Source organism: Thamnophis elegans, chromosome 10 (assembly GCF_009769535.1).
Source record: "Thamnophis elegans isolate rThaEle1 chromosome 10, rThaEle1.pri, whole genome shotgun sequence".
NCBI classification, from domain to species: Eukaryota; Metazoa; Chordata; class Lepidosauria; order Squamata; family Colubridae; genus Thamnophis; species Thamnophis elegans.
Genome location: NC_045550.1, coordinates 25,744,840 through 25,762,627, shown reverse-complemented (window position 1 = coordinate 25,762,627; position 17,788 = coordinate 25,744,840). Strand labels below are relative to the sequence as shown.

Genomic DNA, 17,788 nt, shown 5'->3' with positions numbered 1-17,788 from the left:
CTTCACGGGGAACAGGTGATTGGAGTGCTCTGGAGCTTTCACTCCTCTTGTTCCCAGGGGGTCGGGGCATAGCGGTGGGTCCAATTCTCAGTGAAGCTGCGCCTGACATATTTTGTGATAATGAGAATGGAGCCAACTTCCTCTTTCAGAACCAGGGCGACGGTACCTTCATAGATGTAGCACCCAGCACTGGTGAGTATGCAGCCTGGCTGAGGGTGTTGGGGGCGGCATGTCTTATAAGATTAAAATGATTTATGTAGTTGCTGGACACTTGAAATCCTACTAGAGTTGAGATGTTTTTCCCCTATCCCAGCCTCCCTACTTCTGGGGAAGGAGGGGGTTATAAGTGCATCCAGGCTCAACCACCAGTTATTTAGCGTCTGGCTGATGATCACTGGAGTTTAACGAAATGTCAGCCTGGCATCCATCACCGCCGTGCTGCTGATGACAACTATTCTCTTTAGAAACATTCTTTCCATGTCATCAAGAGAATAGGAACACATTGGTGGGAAGGAGCTTGGGTGGGGGAGAAGGTGAAAAGCAGATTGCCAGCCCTTCACATGCTTACTCAACTAAACTAGCTGCCAAAAAACCCTCTTCTGTCCTCCGCCACCATGGAGCCTAAATTGTCCAAAACAGCATAAGATTCAGTTCAGTATAGCACATGGGAATGTTCATCCAGCTGACTTCCCTGTCATCCTCTGTAGGGTTGGATGATCCCTACCAACATGGTCGTGGAGTGGCCCTAGCTGACTTCAATCGTGATGGCAAAGTTGACCTAATCTATGGTAACTGGAATGGACCACACCGGCTCTATCTGCAGGTTAATGCAGGTGGGCGTATCCGCTTCCGAGTAAGTGTCGTCTGGAAAAGGGAAGTCCAACACCGGCATATGCCTGGAATGTCCTGGGCTCTGAGCAGGGAAAGGGGATGTGGGGACTCTGATAATAAAATAATGTAAGAAATAATGGAGTACGTAGATTAGGTCCAATCACCAAAGAGACTGATGTCTATATCCCAACTGGATGACCAGAAATTCCTTTTTTAAGGATTATCTCCCAGCTCAAGAATGTTCCTTATTCTTGCAATGTAGATTTGGCAGCATTTTCCTCATCTTGGTTTCTATCCATCAGCAGAACACTCCTTCATGAAACTATATAGACTTTTAATATTGCCTGCTACAATTAGCTTCCTACTTTTAGCCCAGCAACAAAGTCTCCAACCCCCTAAATCTATTCCTAATCATTACTTCCTCTTGGTCCTGCTCAAGCCCAAGCCCTGCCCCACTAATCCCCGTCCTTCCCCCAGGACATTGCCACGCCCAAACTGTCCATGCCATCACCTGTCCGCACCGTCATCGCTGCTGATTTTGACAATGACCAGGAATTGGAGGTCTTCTTCAACAACATCGCGTATCGTGGCTCGTCTGCCAACCGCCTTTTCCGGTGGGTGTGCGCCACATGACCACCAGAGGCTAGGGCAGTGGGCTCCCTATCTTGCTTGGCCCTGGATACTGCAAGAAAGGTTTCCCCGTAGAGTCTGGTGGAAATCACCCTGTCTTTAAAAAGCTGTGCATGCAAACTGAGAACATGAGAGGAGGCAGCTGGGAGGGGTAATTCTTGATCCATTGTACAATGGCATTTACTCTCCTGTGTCATAATCCACAGGAGTGAGATGGTTCCACCAGAACGGAAAAGATCCCATTTAGTTCCAGCCACTCTTTATACAGTTGACAATGTTGTGACTATCTCACTACTGATACAGCAGTCTGTTCTCCTAGACCAATCCCTGGAGATTCTAGCTTTCACTAATTAGCACTTATGCACAGTTCCCATTAATTGTAGGCAATCAATGGCTTGTTAAACAGAGTTGCTTACATTTCTCTGACTAATAAAGTGATAGCAGCAGCATATGGCAAGTCTAGGGAGTCCGTGCCAAATTTATCATTTTGCAAATGTGCAAGGTCTCTTCCAGAGAAAAGAACAGTGGCGAAAGCAGATACAGCCTAGAGATCGAGCCTGTAGATACAGGGTGGTGATCACCAGAAATAGACTTTCAAAATTAAGGTCCTGTTCAGGGAGGACAACATTCATTACTGCAGTCCTTTTCTGCTGCAGGGTTATCCGCCGAGAACATGCCGACCCAGCTATTGAAGAACTAAACCCTGGCGATGCTGTGGAACCAGAGGGGCGTGGCACAGGTGAATCATTGTCATGTCTTTTTGTGCAGCATGATTATCATGCATCACTTAGCAAGAATAAAGCAGATATAAAAGAGGTTGCTGTAACCTATTGGCAATGGTTGGGACAGACCTTCTGCCAGTGATGAATTGTGTACCAATGACCCCTCTCTGTGCCAGGAAAATCTAGATATCTGGGTTGTTGGCAGTGGGCACAGTTAGGAAATGTCAAATTGTGAGTGTAATGGTTTCAAAATAACAGTGTATTTATATGATCAGTTTGCATTAAATCTGTGTTTTGTAAACACTCAATGAACATATGCAAATAGTGCAGGTGTTTGAGGGAAAAAGGGAGAGACTGGCAAGTCTTCACCTGGGTTCCTGTGATGCATCGTAACAAGAGCATAATTATTTGTATTAGGCTCAGAGACAAAACATCCATGTGGCCTGACCCCATGGCCTATGGGTTGTTCCCATGATTGGCTGCCCTTAAAGCATATGAAGGAAGAGGAGAATGACCTTTGTGTGTGATTCCTATCAACAGTCAGGAGACTTAATTCTTAATTAATTCCTGAATATCAGGAGTGGAAAGGGCTCTTATTAATAGAGGAGTTGGCACTAGGGAAAATAGTATCTCCAGAGTAAAGAGTCACAGCAAATACCACTGCAGAGAAACTGAATGGAATCAAGCTCAGAGAAGAAGAAACTGTCTTCTGGTTTTCTCACGTCGGGCATTATATCATTCAATATTGCTGTTAAGTAATGTGGCACTTTCACAAAAGTGATGACCAAAGATACATTTCCTTACTGAGATTATATCATTTTAGGAGGAGTGGTGGTAGATTTTGATGGTGATGGGAAGTTGGATTTAATTCTTTCACATGGGGAATCCATGGCACAACCACTCTCAGTCTTCAAAGTCAATGAGGTAGGTTTAGAAAGTTTCCTCTCTTAACGTGTCTGAAGTCAAATCTATATGTCAACAAGCATGAAAGTCCTTCCTCAGTTCCATGACCACTTCATCCTTTGGCTGAGTCTGTCTGTCCATCTCCACAGGGCGCTGGCAACAACTGGCTGCGGGTGATTCCACGTACACGCTTTGGGGCATTTGCTCGTGGTGCTAAAGTTGTGCTGTTCACACGGCACAGTGGTGCCCATCTGCGCATCATTGATGGAGGGTCTGGGTACTTGTGTGAGATGGAGCCTGTTGCCCATTTCGGCTTGGGTGAGTGAGGAGGAGGAGGAGAGGCAGGGCTTGCAGAGTGGTGTGTGGCCCCAGGTCTCTTCTGCTCCAGCCATCTGCCTACTAGACCAATGCAGGTAGTCCTTGACTTACATCTCTTTGTTTAGTGACCATTCAAAATTGCAATGGCACTGGAAAAAATGATTTATGACTGTTTGCCACACTTAACGACCTGATCAAAATTTGGACGCTTGGCAAATGGTGTGTATTTATGATGGTTGCAGTGTCCCGGGGTCATGTGATCATCAGCAGAGTCACTGGGGAAAACCAGGTTCACTTAACGACCGTGTTCTTAACTGCAGTGATTCACTTAACAACTGTGGCAAGAAAGGTAGTAAAATGGGACTTAACAACGGTCTTGTTTTGCAACATAAATTGTGGACTCAGATGTGGTCGTAAGCTGAGGGTTACCTGTAATATATAGTACTAGTTATTACTTATTTCTTCTTCTAAATCAAATTTGAGAGAGAGAAACCTGGTGCAACCTAACACCACCTCTGAATTTGATAGGGTCATATGCAGACTGATAGTGCCATATGACCTGAAATTGTTGCAAACATGGGTCAATTATGAACAAACTTCAATTAATATTCCCCCACTCTGTTTCACCCTGCTTTTTTTATTCTTGGAAACTCAAAAGCTTGCATGCTATTTTCTAAACCCCAACTTAAGAAAAGTATTGCCTTAATATGGACTTCTATTTTATTTTCTTGTGACCAGATTAGGTTCTTTGGGGTTTTTTATGGATCTTCCTTGTCTCTCATCCTTCCTAATACTCACCAAACATCACCAGAAACACTGCAAACCAGAAGTCTGTAGAGATTCTTGGTCATCCAGGTCATGGTTGCTCCAAAGGTGGTTTGTCAGGAGGCAACTGGACTTTCTTGTTTTTTCTGTTGAAGACGTTTCGCTTCTCATCCAAGAAGCTTCTTCTTCGCCACTATCCTGCCAGAACTGAAAAAGCTTCTTGGATGAGGAAGTGAAACATCTTCAAAAGAAAAAAACAAGAAAGTCCAGTTTCCTTCTGAAAAAGCACCTTTGGGATTGCAAATTAGATAAAACATTAGGTCTGTCCTTTCACTAATTTATATTGTTATCTTTCTATTCCTTCAAAACCTTTCAGTTCAGAGCCTTGTCCCTACATTCCTTCAATACTACTAAGGTCGAGCAAACATACTGAAGAATCTTCATTACAATACATTTCATATTTTTAAATGTTTTCCCAAGTCTGCCAATTCAGCAGCAAGTTTTTTAAGAGCTCTAGCAGCTTCCTACTTTATGGGGGATCCACGGATACTAAATTACTGCTGCAATAAAGCCTATTACCCAATCATAATCCTTTTCTTTGAAAATATTTAGCAAGTTAATGTTATTATCTTATCTATTAATGATAGCTAATTCATCCTCAGGAGAATAAAGGGTGTTCACAGTAATTTGCATTCCCAGAGAGTAGACTATTTGTATTACAGCGAAGCCCTGGTTTGCTCCTTCAGCTGTTTTTTTGCCGAAGGCACTGCATTTCTTCACACCTCATTACTCTTCTGCATCCTTGAGGTGGCTTGGTTTAGTGGGGCATTGCCAGGTTAGATTGTGCTGTAAATGAAGCCAAGTGGCCCAGAAATTCAAGGAGACTATAATGCCCAAATATTCCACATCCCTGCTGATCTTGCATAGAGTAGTTGATGGAACAACACAACCCCATCTCATCTCAAGTTCTTTCATCTCTGTGGGGAACAGCTATTAAAATTTGGGAGGAGGAAAACTAAGCATGAATCTGAAGGAAGGAAAGTTTCTAACAACCATTCCTCTTTCTATGGGGGCTGCAGTTTTCTCCATTATTCAACAATTCCCTGTGCTTTTTCCTTGTAGGACAGGATGAACCCAAGAGCCTGGAAGTGACTTGGCCAGATGGCAAGTTTATCAGCAGAGCTGTAGTGAGCACTGAGATCAATTCTGTACTGCAGATTCTCTACCCCAAAGACACGCCAGGGTCACCCACCATTTTAGTTCCTCTTGAGGTAAGCTTCACAATTAAGCCAATTTAAGTTGGGTTTCAGTGTAACAAATGGAAGTAAGTTTCTCCATAATGAAAGCAATGAAACTAAAATGGGTTCCAAGAAACAAAATACCAATATCATGCTTGTTTACTGGAAGTATTACAATAATTTAAAAAAAAGATAAAAGGGGTGATTTTCCGTCCAATTTTACCTTCCAAAAATATTTCAATAAGATATCTAGCGATCCAGGATAGTGAAATATGGGCTTCTGGTGGGAAAAGAAAAAGACCCAGGAACATGGGGGCAGAAAAAGTGGGGGTGTTGTTTGGAGCAATTTATAGCCTGTGACAATACCTTTAATATTGTTGAAGAACATCATCTGCTATCGGAGGCATTTGGGAAGGCCTTGATAGGTAGACAAAAAGCCCAAACTGAGTCTACACATCTGGCTGAATGTACAACCAACCATAACAACACAACCTTCCCATTTGCAAATACTGGTTTGTGAGTTATCAACTACATTCACAATAAATAGTGAAGAGATTCAAATTTGCACTGACAGTGCAATGCATATTTGCCCAGTGCAGATTTTTTTTTCTCTTGCTACTCCTTTTTATCCAGAAAAACTGCTGTGTGCCCTGATTTCCATACAAAGTCTTTGCTGCTACATAGGAAGCACTGGCTTTTACATTTATTGTGCAAGTGGATCAGAAGGGATAACAAAAATACCCCTCAAGATTGGGTGCTGTATGCAAGTAGTCCTCAACTTATGACCGCAGTTGAACCCAACATTCCCATTGTTAAGCAAAACAGTCAAGTGTGTTTTGCCTCATTTACAACCTTTTGCTACAGTTGTTAAGAGAATCACTGCAGTTGTTAAGTGAATTGTGTGGTCATTAACTGAATCTAGCTTCCTGCTTTGATTTTGCTTGTTAAAAGCTGGCTGGGAAGGTTACAAATGGTGATCATCCTGGGTGATTGACAAATACATGCCAGTTACCAAGTGCCCAAATTTTGAGCATATGACCATGGGGATGCTGCAATGGTTGTAAGTATGAGTCACTTTTTTCTGTGCTGTTGTAACTTTGAACAGTCACTAAACGAATGGTTGTAAGTCGAGGACTTCCTGTATTAGATACTGTATGGTCTGAGGCAGAAACTGCAGCTACACAAATTCAGGAATAAATCCCTTAAAAAACCTATGACAAAAATGAGATTAAAGACCAATGGTCTCCTGATGATCTGTTTTTCCTTTTCCCCCTCTTAGTGTGGCCAAGGATTCTCTCAGCACAAGAATGGGCGCTGTGTTGGTGAGTCACCCACCAAGAGAAAAATCAGCAAATGCTCCTGGGATGACATTTCCTGGTTTCCCTGAAGTAGAATGATGCTCTTTGGTATCCAAGCCCACCAGTGTGGCTGATTTCTGAGACTGCTGGCTCTGAGTCTGTCTTTTATTATTTCCCATGCTTTCTCTCTCTCCCCCCCCCCTCTCACTTCCTTTCTTCACAGACATGGATGAGTGTGCAGAATTTCCTTTTGTGTGTCCAAGAGGCAGACCCATCTGCATCAACACATATGGTGGGTACCGTTGCCGTAGCAACAAGCGCTGTAACCGGGGCTTTGAACCCAATGAGGACGGCACTGCTTGTGTTGGTGAGTGATGACATGGGCAGAAGCGAATACCCTTTGGAGCTACTTCCCAAAGTCATCTAGAGAATTCATAAGAAGCTATCAGGCAATGAATTCTGAAATTCTTTGTTAGATGGGAAGGAATGCTTGGAGCAGGAAGCAAATTAACCAACAAGCTTTTAAATTCACCTTAACTGATAACAAATTATTGCAGAGGGTAATACTTCCTGCTCTGTACCCTTGTTAAGCTGAAGAGAAGAATGATAGATACTTTTCCCAGGCTAGGAAAATTTGGTATCAAACATTCTGGAAACTACTAATCATTGCTGAGCTGCTACTCACCAATTGTGGTTTGCCAGAGGGAAACGGCAGGTGGAGACAAGGGTGCTTGCTTTCCTTCTACCTATTGCTTCCCAGCTATCACCGGCAGTTCCATGGCTAGAAGATGGTGGCTGGGATTTTTGGACTTCTATGTGTGGCTCTGCATCCTTTCCCCTAAAGGCCGTCTCCTTGCTAAGTGCCACTAACAAGTGTTCTGTCCTTTCTGCTTCTTTTTCTCTTTTTCTCTCTTTGTAGCTCAAGTGGCCTTTTTCGGTGGATATCCTTCTTCAGGGAGCTGGCTGGGCTCGACCTTGCCATCAGCCCCTCTCCTTTCACTTTGCCTTGGACTCTGCTTTTACTCCTATGCACTTTAAGCCTTGCCAATAAAGGACAGAAGCAGCCTTTATGGATGACAGCCTTCCCTCTCCTCCTTCCCTCCATATCCTCTCATCCAGTTTTCTCATGGGGGGTCACTGGAAACATAAACTGAGGTGGGAGCATCAATTATCTAGCCCAGCTGATGACACTGGCACTACCAATATACCCTTTGCATGTTTTCTGGGAAAACAGAGAGGGCAGAGGCTCCACTAATGCTTGTCACCTCTGTATGGTGGCCATTTTCCTAGGAGCTTGCCTATAACCAAGAAGGTAGCTCTTGCTGGTAGTTGCTTGCTTGGTTAAATCAATAGAGTTACTCTGTGCCTGCTGGTTTGGCCTATAACACAACTGCTTCCCGTCCTTCCTTGTGCTCCTTCTTTCCCTCCTCTCTAGCCCAATACAAACCTGGATCTTGGTTTGTCTGCAATTGAAATAAACAATCTTTCAGCTGGAGAATTGCTCTCCCTTAACAGCCCCCCACCCCATCCCACCAATAAACTATACACTGTCGACAAGCATCTACTTGAAACTGTGCTTGGGATGTGGGTGAAATTGGGGGCAATAGCTGATATTCAGAAGAAAATAGGCCAGAAAATGAGATTAGTGTTAAGCTATGTGCCTGTTTCCTTTATGCCAGACAGAGCAGTTGCATAAGTTGCTTGGTTTTACTTCATTTTAAAACATGTAGCAGCAACCAGTCCTGCTGAATTCTGCTCTCCGGTGCCTGGCACATCTGACCAGAAGTCCTCTCCTGGTAGCATCTCTGACTGATGTTGCTTCCATTTTGTAGCAGCACATTCCCCACTTGACCTTTCAACATTCCTACTACTTCTTTACCACATTCTTCCCAACCAAAGTCCCTTCCAGATGTATAAATGACAAATCCTAAGATTCTTAGCAAAGGTAAACCTGGCTTAGAAATCTGGAATTTAAATCCATGCATTTGGAAGATTCCCAAGGTAGAAACTCTGCTTTACCGTAGGCTAGTGGATATGACCCAATCCTGTGTCAGTGTAATGGTGAAGGTATTGGACTAGGACCAGAGAGACCCCAGGAATCCACCCATTTTCGAACATGAAAGTTCACTGGGTGACTTTAGTCCAGACTTAATTTCTCAGCCCAGCCTGCTTCAGGAGGTTGAGAGTAGGGGGTAGAACTGGAGGAGGGATGCGATGCATGCGGCTTTGAGCTCCTGGAGGAAAGGCAGGATATAAATCTAATAAACAGATACAGGTAAACTATGGATCAGATGCAGCCTTTCATCCTTCTTCTGCAGCCAATAGAATTCCACTCACTTTGCTAGGCCACATATGGGAATAATCATTAGCTGAATGGCAAAGGGTGTGTGTGTGTGTGTGTGTGTGTGTGTGTGTCTGTGTCTGTGTCTGTGTCTGTGTCTGTGTGTGTATGTACGAATTGAAGGCTTGCCTCTGAGCAAGCTTGTTCCAGGTAGCTTTTTTTCCCATCTGCCGATGGCAGAAAATTATAACAGGTTGATGTTGGGAAAAGGGCTAAAACTTCTTTGGGGAATGAAGTTCACCAGTTGGAAAGTATATAACTGTTGTGTAAACATAAATGGAAAGGAGACAGCAGGAGTGACTATGCTCTCTACACGTGTGATATATCTCTATGTATTGTGATTCTACCTTCAAATTTTGTCCATTTGTGCAACTTAGATATGTGGGGGCCAAATCATTCTTCCTATCCATGATTTTATAAGTTTATTATATTGTTGAAAGCACAAACTAGATGTCAGCAGGACACTTTTTTTTTACTAAATATTGTGATTATGAGTAAAATGAGTCATGGTGGTGCAGTGGTTAGAATGCATTATTGCAGGCTAACTCTGCTCACTAACAGGAGTTCAATTGTGACCTGCTCAAGATTGACTCAGCCTTCCATCCTTCCAAGGTTGGTAAAATAAGGACCCAGATTGTTGGGGGCAATAGGCTGACATTGTAAACCACTCAGAGTACATAGAGTAAAGCACTATAGGGTGGTATATAACTCTAACTACTAATGGTAGCGCTAAAGAAGGAGATGTTCTGAGCATATCTTCTATTTATTGCACAGTAAACACTATCACTTTGTATGGGACCAGTGTTGAAACACACAAAGCACACATGCCAAGGGAGTTGCAACAGACCACAGATTGTGCTCTTTGTCTACAAGCGTGTATTCCATTTAGTAATTTTGCTCCTGACTTAGATCCACTGAAACCATGACTGCTAAGTAAAAGGTGAGGTGGAAAAAGGCCAGAAAGCAGACAATGCAGGTCAGAAGAAGAAGAGCAGAGAGGTAACCATTCTACAGATGTCAACCAATGTGAACAGATGTCTGGGAATTCCTTCCCAAATTCTGAAATAATCAGTTAGTCCAGAGGTCTCCAAACTTGGCAACTTTAAGACTTGTGGACATCAGCTCCCAGAATTCTCCATGCTGGCTGGAGAATTCTGGGAATTGAAGTCCACAAGTCTTAAAGTTGCCAAATTTGGGGACCCTGAGTTAGTGTCTACTGAAAGAAAAGACTGTAATTTATTTTTATAGGATAAAATTATTATTATTATTTAATTAATGAAATTAATAGTGAATCCAAACATTATATAACTTCAAGTTGAAACACAAATCCAGATGGATTCTTGTGCCTCATATTGTAATGACACAAATATCATATTCCGCCAGTTTTTCTCTGGCTTCAAATAAATAAGAAGCCAGAGAGAATATGAATTCTCTCCCCCGCACCCATCTCTCTTACAAGCCTTTATATCAGTATTTCTCAACCTTAGCAACTTTAAGCCAGAGGAGAATTCTAGGTCCAAACATCTTAAAGTTGCCGAAGTTGAGAAACACTCATCTGTATCCTCCAACCTCCCATCTGACATGCAGCCACAACAGCAGGGTAGGCAGTGGACAAGTCCTGTGAAGGAGACCTTTCTTTTCTAGGTACCTGCTGTTGATAAAGGACTAGTGATGCATTCAGATCGTGTTATGTTCCAAACCTCAGTTGCAACTGGGAGAAAGTTTTAATAGTGGATTGGGAATAATTGAGAGCGGGAGGGTTTGCTTCAGAATCTAACAGGAACAAGTTTCTCTATCCTTAGATAAAAGGATCTGTAAAAAGAGGAAGAGCTCAAAACTTCAAAGAAAGATGCCATTCTTTTCTGAGCAAATGTTGTGCCATTCTGGAAAACCCATTATTTAAATTTTATATACATGTATTTGGCGTTCTCTTTTTACCAGCTTTTAATACATCTGGAAAGTGTCATTTTGACTAATGTTACTTTTAACTCGCTTACCTATAGTGGGTGTTTTCATTTATATTTTCATTTCTTGAATTCACATAAATCTTCATTTTTCCTGTAGACTAAATAGGCTAGTGGGCAGTACAGATTAATTTGCTTTTTTATTCTTTTTGGAATTTTCTCTTCATAGCAATGTAAAAATGGATCAAAATATTTGAATATCCTTGGTGCAACTCTAGAAGATTTTATGTTAACCCATCTCCGCTTGCTGCCTTGAATAGGTGACACATTATTTGCACACCTCACATCACCTTGTTGGAAAAATCGAGTTAGTCTCACCCCTGCAGTGCAAGCTACATCCTAAGAATGAGAGGTGCTTCCTTTCTGTATATGTTTCTGTTGCACAAAATGTAAAGGATGGTTGTTAAAGGATCATGAAACAATGTTGAAGAAGCACATATTGCTACTACCAACTACACCAGTCACACGGTTGGAGGGCACCAGGTTGTGGAAGACTGGCTGGACCATTTCACTCTAATTTCTTATTCCTAAACATTCACATGACTGAATATGTACAATGAAGTCTGCATGACTGAAAAACTCTCACCTGAGGTCTGAAGAACCACTGCCATTCTGGGTAGACAATCTTGACGAAATGAGGTCCATGGCATACTGAAGAATCAGAAGTGACTAAATGACAGAATAAAAATGCGGAACTGAAGGAACCTCTGCTCAACTTTTATGTTAGGTAGCTTTCTAAGTTTCCTGGTCTGTGGGATGAACTTGCATGAACAATAACCAAACAGCCATTTGAAGTGTTAAGGTATCCCATTTCCTAGAATGCTAGCACTTTCTCAGGTTCCAAGGCGAAAGTACAGGGAACTGTGATACAAAAGTGCTTTTACAGCTGTTCTGTCACTTATAGTTGAATGACTTCATTCCTGCTATATGATTAAAAAGATCTGTTATTGCATAAATGATGAATCTGTCTTATCACACAGCTGACTCTTAATAACAGAAAAGACCTGAAACAGAGAGACACCATTGAAGAACCCAAGCTACACATCATTAAAAGGAAAATTTTAAAAGTTCTTCAGAGAAGTGTAAAGTATAGTAGTTAGAAAACCCCAAATATATTTTGAGCATGTAGAAGTGGTAGCCTGGAAAGAATCTTTGAGCAATGCTCTACAGGTAGGATGTTGTATGTTGAACTTAAAAGTTAGCTGAGAAGAGGCATGGGCATCCAATTTGTTCAAGATATTTTTGGCAGCTGAGTCAAGAGCCACAGAATCTTGACAGTGACATAATAATACGACTGAAGGCTACTGAGATGGGCTTTTCAGCCCTCTCATTCTGGTCTGTTGAGATAGGAAGTTAAAAAAATGGGTGCTTTAAATCTACCAGAGGCTAGTATTTACATTTTATTTGGCAAGTAAATTTATAAAAAATATGTTGCCATTATAAGGAGGTTTGTTGTTGATTTTAGAGGTTACAAGGGCCTGGCAGCTACATACTACCCCAAAAATCCAGGTTGTCCATCTCTGATTTAGAACCAGATGGTCATCTAGCAGCCAGTCTCTTCCTTTACTAAATAGAAAGGGGACTCATTCTAAATTCATAATTATCTCCCTTGGCATCTTAGTGATAACCCACCATTCTCTCATTTTAAAGAAAAAGGGTCTCTGGTAGAGTAGAAACAATGCAACCCACTCCCCTAGTTTTTTTAAAAGAGGTACTGTAGAATACAAAGGGTTAAGTTGCTGTTTCAAACCTGGCTAATGAAACTCCGAGCACAAAATGCTGCTTTTCAGGTAAACTCTCAGGGAGACGTTAGCAAAGCCATTCAAAGCCACAATGAAATAATCAAAGACGCTGGGCTCTGTGCAAAAGCTTCAGTAGAGAATATTGTTTCTTCTGAGGTTGAAACAATTGGCCTTTAGATGATCCATTGGCTGTCTATGATTCTGTGCTTCTGCTCAAAATTTAGTACATGGTAGGAGGACTGTGCTTTTATGTTTCATGAACGGAAAATAGCTGTGATATTTTATGGCAAAGAATTGGAAATTCACCAAATCACGCTAGCTAAAACAAAAGCAAACACACACCTGTCAAACACATTCATGGTAGTACACATAGTCCTCCACTTACAACAGTTCATTTCATGACTTTGAAGTTACAACAGCACTGAAAAAGTGACTTATGACCATTTTTCACAGTTACGACCATTACAGCGCCCCCATACTTATGTGATCAAAACCCAGAGGCTTGGCAACTGACCTTCTGACAAGCAAAAACAATGGGGAAGCCAGATTTAATTTAACAACTTCAGTGATTCACTTAACAACTGTGGCAAGAAAGGTCATAGAATGGGCAAAACTCACTTTTAAAATGTCTCACTTAGCTTAATTGTGATCGTACGTAGAGGACTACCTGTACTAAAGGGAAAGAATTAGGTACAAATAATTACAAATTTTAAGGAATGCTGGGTGAAAGAGGGAAGTGTCAAGTAAATCATAAACAACAAATCAGTTGTTACGGACAGCTTCCGTTTCCTCCTAGCCTGGTTTAGCCGTGGCTCTGTCTGCTGCTTCAGCTAATAGTGGCTGGATTCCTTGCCAGCCACATCATGTTGCTCAGCTGTGTAAGATGCCAGGCATGTGATTTCATCCAACTTCCATGAAAGGAAAATAAAGAGACAGGTTACATGGCCCACTAAGTCCAGAAGCTTAGAAATAATTACTGAGTATTTCCCCCTCCCAATGCATAACATCATTAGTGAGTTGTAACAACAGTTATGGAGCTCGTGCCCTCTAGAGGACAGAACCAAAATCAGAACAAGAAATGGTTTGAAGCTTCAGGCTGAAGAATGAGCAAAAAGCTTTCAGAAGGAGTGGCAGACTTGTCTTCCAAGTGTTAATTCATACCAGCCTGGCTAACAGAAGTGATAAAATGTAGGAGACAACAAATTCCCCATCCTTTCGCCACTAGTCTAGATTTTTGAAAACCAGAGAAAAATAGATGAAGTTCATTACAATGTGTTCCATTAGCCATCTTGAGCTGCTATGTAGTTATATAGCACTATAAGCCCATGCTAAGGCTGCCCTGAGGGAATGGCTGGGATTCAGTACTCCTTGCTCAAAGAATTGGGGTGTATGCTCATCCTGCTGCTAAACATTTTCCACTTAATTTATTTGTATATACTGTAATTACAGTCCTGTCCGAGTTTCCACTTCAGAAAGAGATTGTAGGTCTTTGCAACACATGCTTGTAAATACTGTAAAATACCTCTTGGTCCCCCTCCAAGTATTAATGATTTGGGATGAATAACCATGGGCACATCTGTGTCAAGACATAGTATGGGTACTCCTTTACTACTACTGTACCGGGTTGATGGCAATGATGTTCGTCAGGTATGTAAACAGCATTGGCTTAGCAAGAAATAACATTCACTGCTTTTAAACAAAAATGAGAGCTGTGGCCAGATGTGAAATTCAACAGGTTCTGACAGGTTCTGGAGAACCAGTAGCAGAAATTTTGAGTAGTTTGGAGAACTGGCAAATATTACCTCTGGCTGGCCCCAGAGTGGGATGGGAATGGAGATTTTCCAATATCCTTCCCCTGACACGCCGAGAAGCCATGCCTACAGAACCGATAGTAAAAAAAAATTGAATTTCACAACTGGTTGTGGCCCAGAATTTCCTTTCAATCATCCTGAGATGTCTCTTAACACAAATGTAAATAAAGGAGTGGTTTGAAAACAGTCCTTTACAGACTGGATTAGAATACTATTTTGCCCGAAAGGTGTGGAGAATCATTAAGAAGCTCATGATCTCTTCCACCATTAGACTGAGGACGTTGCCTCAAGCAATAAAGCAGATGATGCTTAATGAAGAACCTGTGCTACACGTCTCTGTTGAGTTTGTACAATGGAAGAGACGACCTCCTCGTCAGAGAAAATCAATTATGAATCTAGTTGGCATATGAATCAGAGGGGGTATGATCTTGTACTAATCTCAGATAGCAAAACTCTTGAAGCAGCCCTAATTAGATGTAACTTTTAATGTTTCATTTGTGTATGGTTATGACCAAGGAGATTATTTTCTTTGCCAAGGCACAGAAATCTTACTGCTCACAGTAGGTGACATTCCCATTGTTGTTATCCAAATGTGGGTGAGAGAGATCAGCCTATGTGGTTCTTGAACTGAACTGATACCTTTCCTTGTTGCTGCCTGCAAGGTCTCTCCTTGGAAACAGACTTCAGTGTCTGCAGAACTGATCAGTGCAATAAGCTTCCTTACTGAACACTGCCTTGTACTCTGCCCAAACTACATAGCATGCATTACCTCGTGTAACTGTAACCCCTTCATATGGCAGGTAAACTGTCCTCATTGTTAAGTGGTACAGGCAATCATTTCTCTCTCCCAATTCAAGATAGTCTTTCCTCTTCCATCAGTCGTACAGTTTAAATGAATGAGATATTCTCTTTTTACTTGAATCCAAAATAAATACTTGGTTACTCACTCCATGACCTTCATTGGGAATGTGGTAGTTTGCACCCCTCGGGTGTTGCCTGCTTCTTCTCTTTTTTCCTGGTAATGCAACAAGTTGAAGAAAGTCCTGTTACCCCAAAGAGGTATTTTTCTAGGCATGAACACCAAGCAAGATGATATCAACTTACCACTTTTCGGCTTATAATTTTTTAGTCGACAAATGCCACAGGACATGGGGTAGTATTGCAATATAAAATGTAAACAGGAAATCTAAGATCAATTATTAACAATATTTACAGTAGGTGGAAAATCCAGATCTATAGAAGAGCTGGGCAAGATCCTATCCTCAGCTGCATTGCTAACCTTGTGGTGTTTAATATATCACAACATCACTTTCAGGAAGATGATTTTCAAGCAGAAAGAGTGGTCCACATTTTACTTACGTTTTTATTTTGATTGCTTCTGTAATTTCATTCTGAATTACACAAAAGCTAATGGCTTTATTCCAAATCAACTTAAAATTAATGTTTATTTTATAATAAAATAGAAAATTATTTTAGCAGAACACATAACCTACTAGAATTTATAGGGTAAGAAATGTCTTCTTACATTTGAGCTAAGCCCCACTTTCTAATACAGTCGACTAGTACATTTAAGTTCATTTGGTTATATGGTAGGACAAAGTAAAAGTCAATGAAGTAAGAAATTGATTATTTAAGAATAAGCTAAAGGGGGGAAAATATTCCTTTACAAGGAGATCTATTTATAGGAATATTTTATAGGCCAGGGAAGGAAAGAAGAATCTACTTCTTAATTCTAAATTCTACCGGCAGCAGAATATTATCAAAACATTATTGTAGCACTCTCTGATGTAATCCTCACAAAGATTATCTCAGTAATCCTTCCTGTGTAATCATACATGGGAACCTGCAGGGTATATTTTCCTCTTCCCTAAAATGAGTCTCTTCAGAACTCCCATCAACATGAACAGGAGCCTAGCAGAATAGGCTGAATGGATGTTAGAGGTTTATCTAAGAGCAATGGATGAGGTTATTATCAAGGAGAGATTGGAACAGGGAGATTCCTAGGTTACCCTCACACTAAGAAGATTTAATTACCCCTAAAATTTAATTATCCATCTTTAAATTTCTCAGCCTAGCTTCTGGTACTTATCATTACAGTACCAATTCCCCCACCTACTGCTTGTTTTTTATTGGAGTGAGAAGAAAATCTCTAAGGAGTCTCTATTGAGCAAAAGCTATTTGGGAGGAAAAAGCAACCTGGCACTCTGTTGTTGCAAGGTTGTGTTTTAGGAGAAATTCAAAATATCAGCATAAGAGTCAGCAGAGATATGTATTCTGCTGTGAGGCTGACCCCATCTTTGCCTTACCCATAGTCTGCCTTGATTAATTATTGGCCTCTGATCTCTGCAAATTTGTTGACATTTTGCTCAACAGACTTCATTTCATCCAGCCAGGCATTTCCAAGTTCATCTGACCACTAGTTGCTAATTAGAAAACCTTTATATAATCTTTTCCATTCTCTTCCTTTATAATGACATTAGTGCTAAAAGCAGAGGAAGGAAGCAGTTGAAAAGACTGGTCATGGAACCTACCCTTCCCAATTCCACATGACCAGCAAATGGATTTGGGTAGCCAAGGAAGGAAGAAAACTGTATGTGTGTGTGTGTGTGTGTGTGTGTGTGTGTGTGTATATATATATATATATATATATATATATATATATATATATATATATATATATATATATATTTGTTATATTTATGCTGATAAATAAATAAAGGGAGACTAGTATAGATCTATTTCAAGCTATTTAGCTCTCATCAGCTAGCCACACCCTTATTGGGAATCGAACCTGTGCTCTATTGCCTCTTAGGCAGATGTGTTAACCATTGAGCTACACAGCTCGACTCCTTATCAGCCAGCCAGGGTGAGAGGTATATATTTAAAGTCACAACCCCTGGTATGCCCAAATATGGGAGGAAGGTCACACTTCCACTCTCTGTCTTCGGCTCGTCACAAGAGACCATCCAGACAGAAACCCAATATTTTTTACTGTTGCCTTTTTGTTATATTTGTTATATTTATGCTGATAAATAAATAAAGGGAGACTAGTATAGATCTATTTCAAGCTATATAAGATATATATATATATATATATATATATATATATATATATATATATATATATATATATATATATCAGTGCTAGAATAGGCAAGGGAGAATATCCATGTGCACTAACTTTCATTAGCACAGGTTTAAACTATAAAATACACAACATGTTTT

At 41.0% G+C, this 17,788-nt stretch overlaps 1 protein-coding gene across 1 annotated transcript in view; it reads left to right on the top strand.

The window, feature by feature from the left end:
* The window catches only part of CRTAC1 (cartilage acidic protein 1), a 33,989-nt gene extending 22,074 nt beyond the window's left edge, over window positions 1-11,915 (top strand). Inside the window, exons 6-15 of the mRNA XM_032225499.1 lie at window positions 58-192; window positions 708-853; window positions 1,309-1,445; window positions 2,118-2,200; window positions 3,007-3,107; window positions 3,236-3,404; window positions 5,292-5,440; window positions 6,687-6,729; window positions 6,929-7,072; window positions 11,180-11,915. Of these exons, the coding sequence (XP_032081390.1) occupies window positions 58-192; window positions 708-853; window positions 1,309-1,445; window positions 2,118-2,200; window positions 3,007-3,107; window positions 3,236-3,404; window positions 5,292-5,440; window positions 6,687-6,729; window positions 6,929-7,072; window positions 11,180-11,187 (1,115 nt within the window). The 3' untranslated portion in view covers window positions 11,188-11,915. The remainder of the gene's footprint in view (window positions 1-57; window positions 193-707; window positions 854-1,308; window positions 1,446-2,117; window positions 2,201-3,006; window positions 3,108-3,235; window positions 3,405-5,291; window positions 5,441-6,686; window positions 6,730-6,928; window positions 7,073-11,179) is intronic.
* Window positions 11,916-17,788: the final 5,873 nt, after the last annotated feature.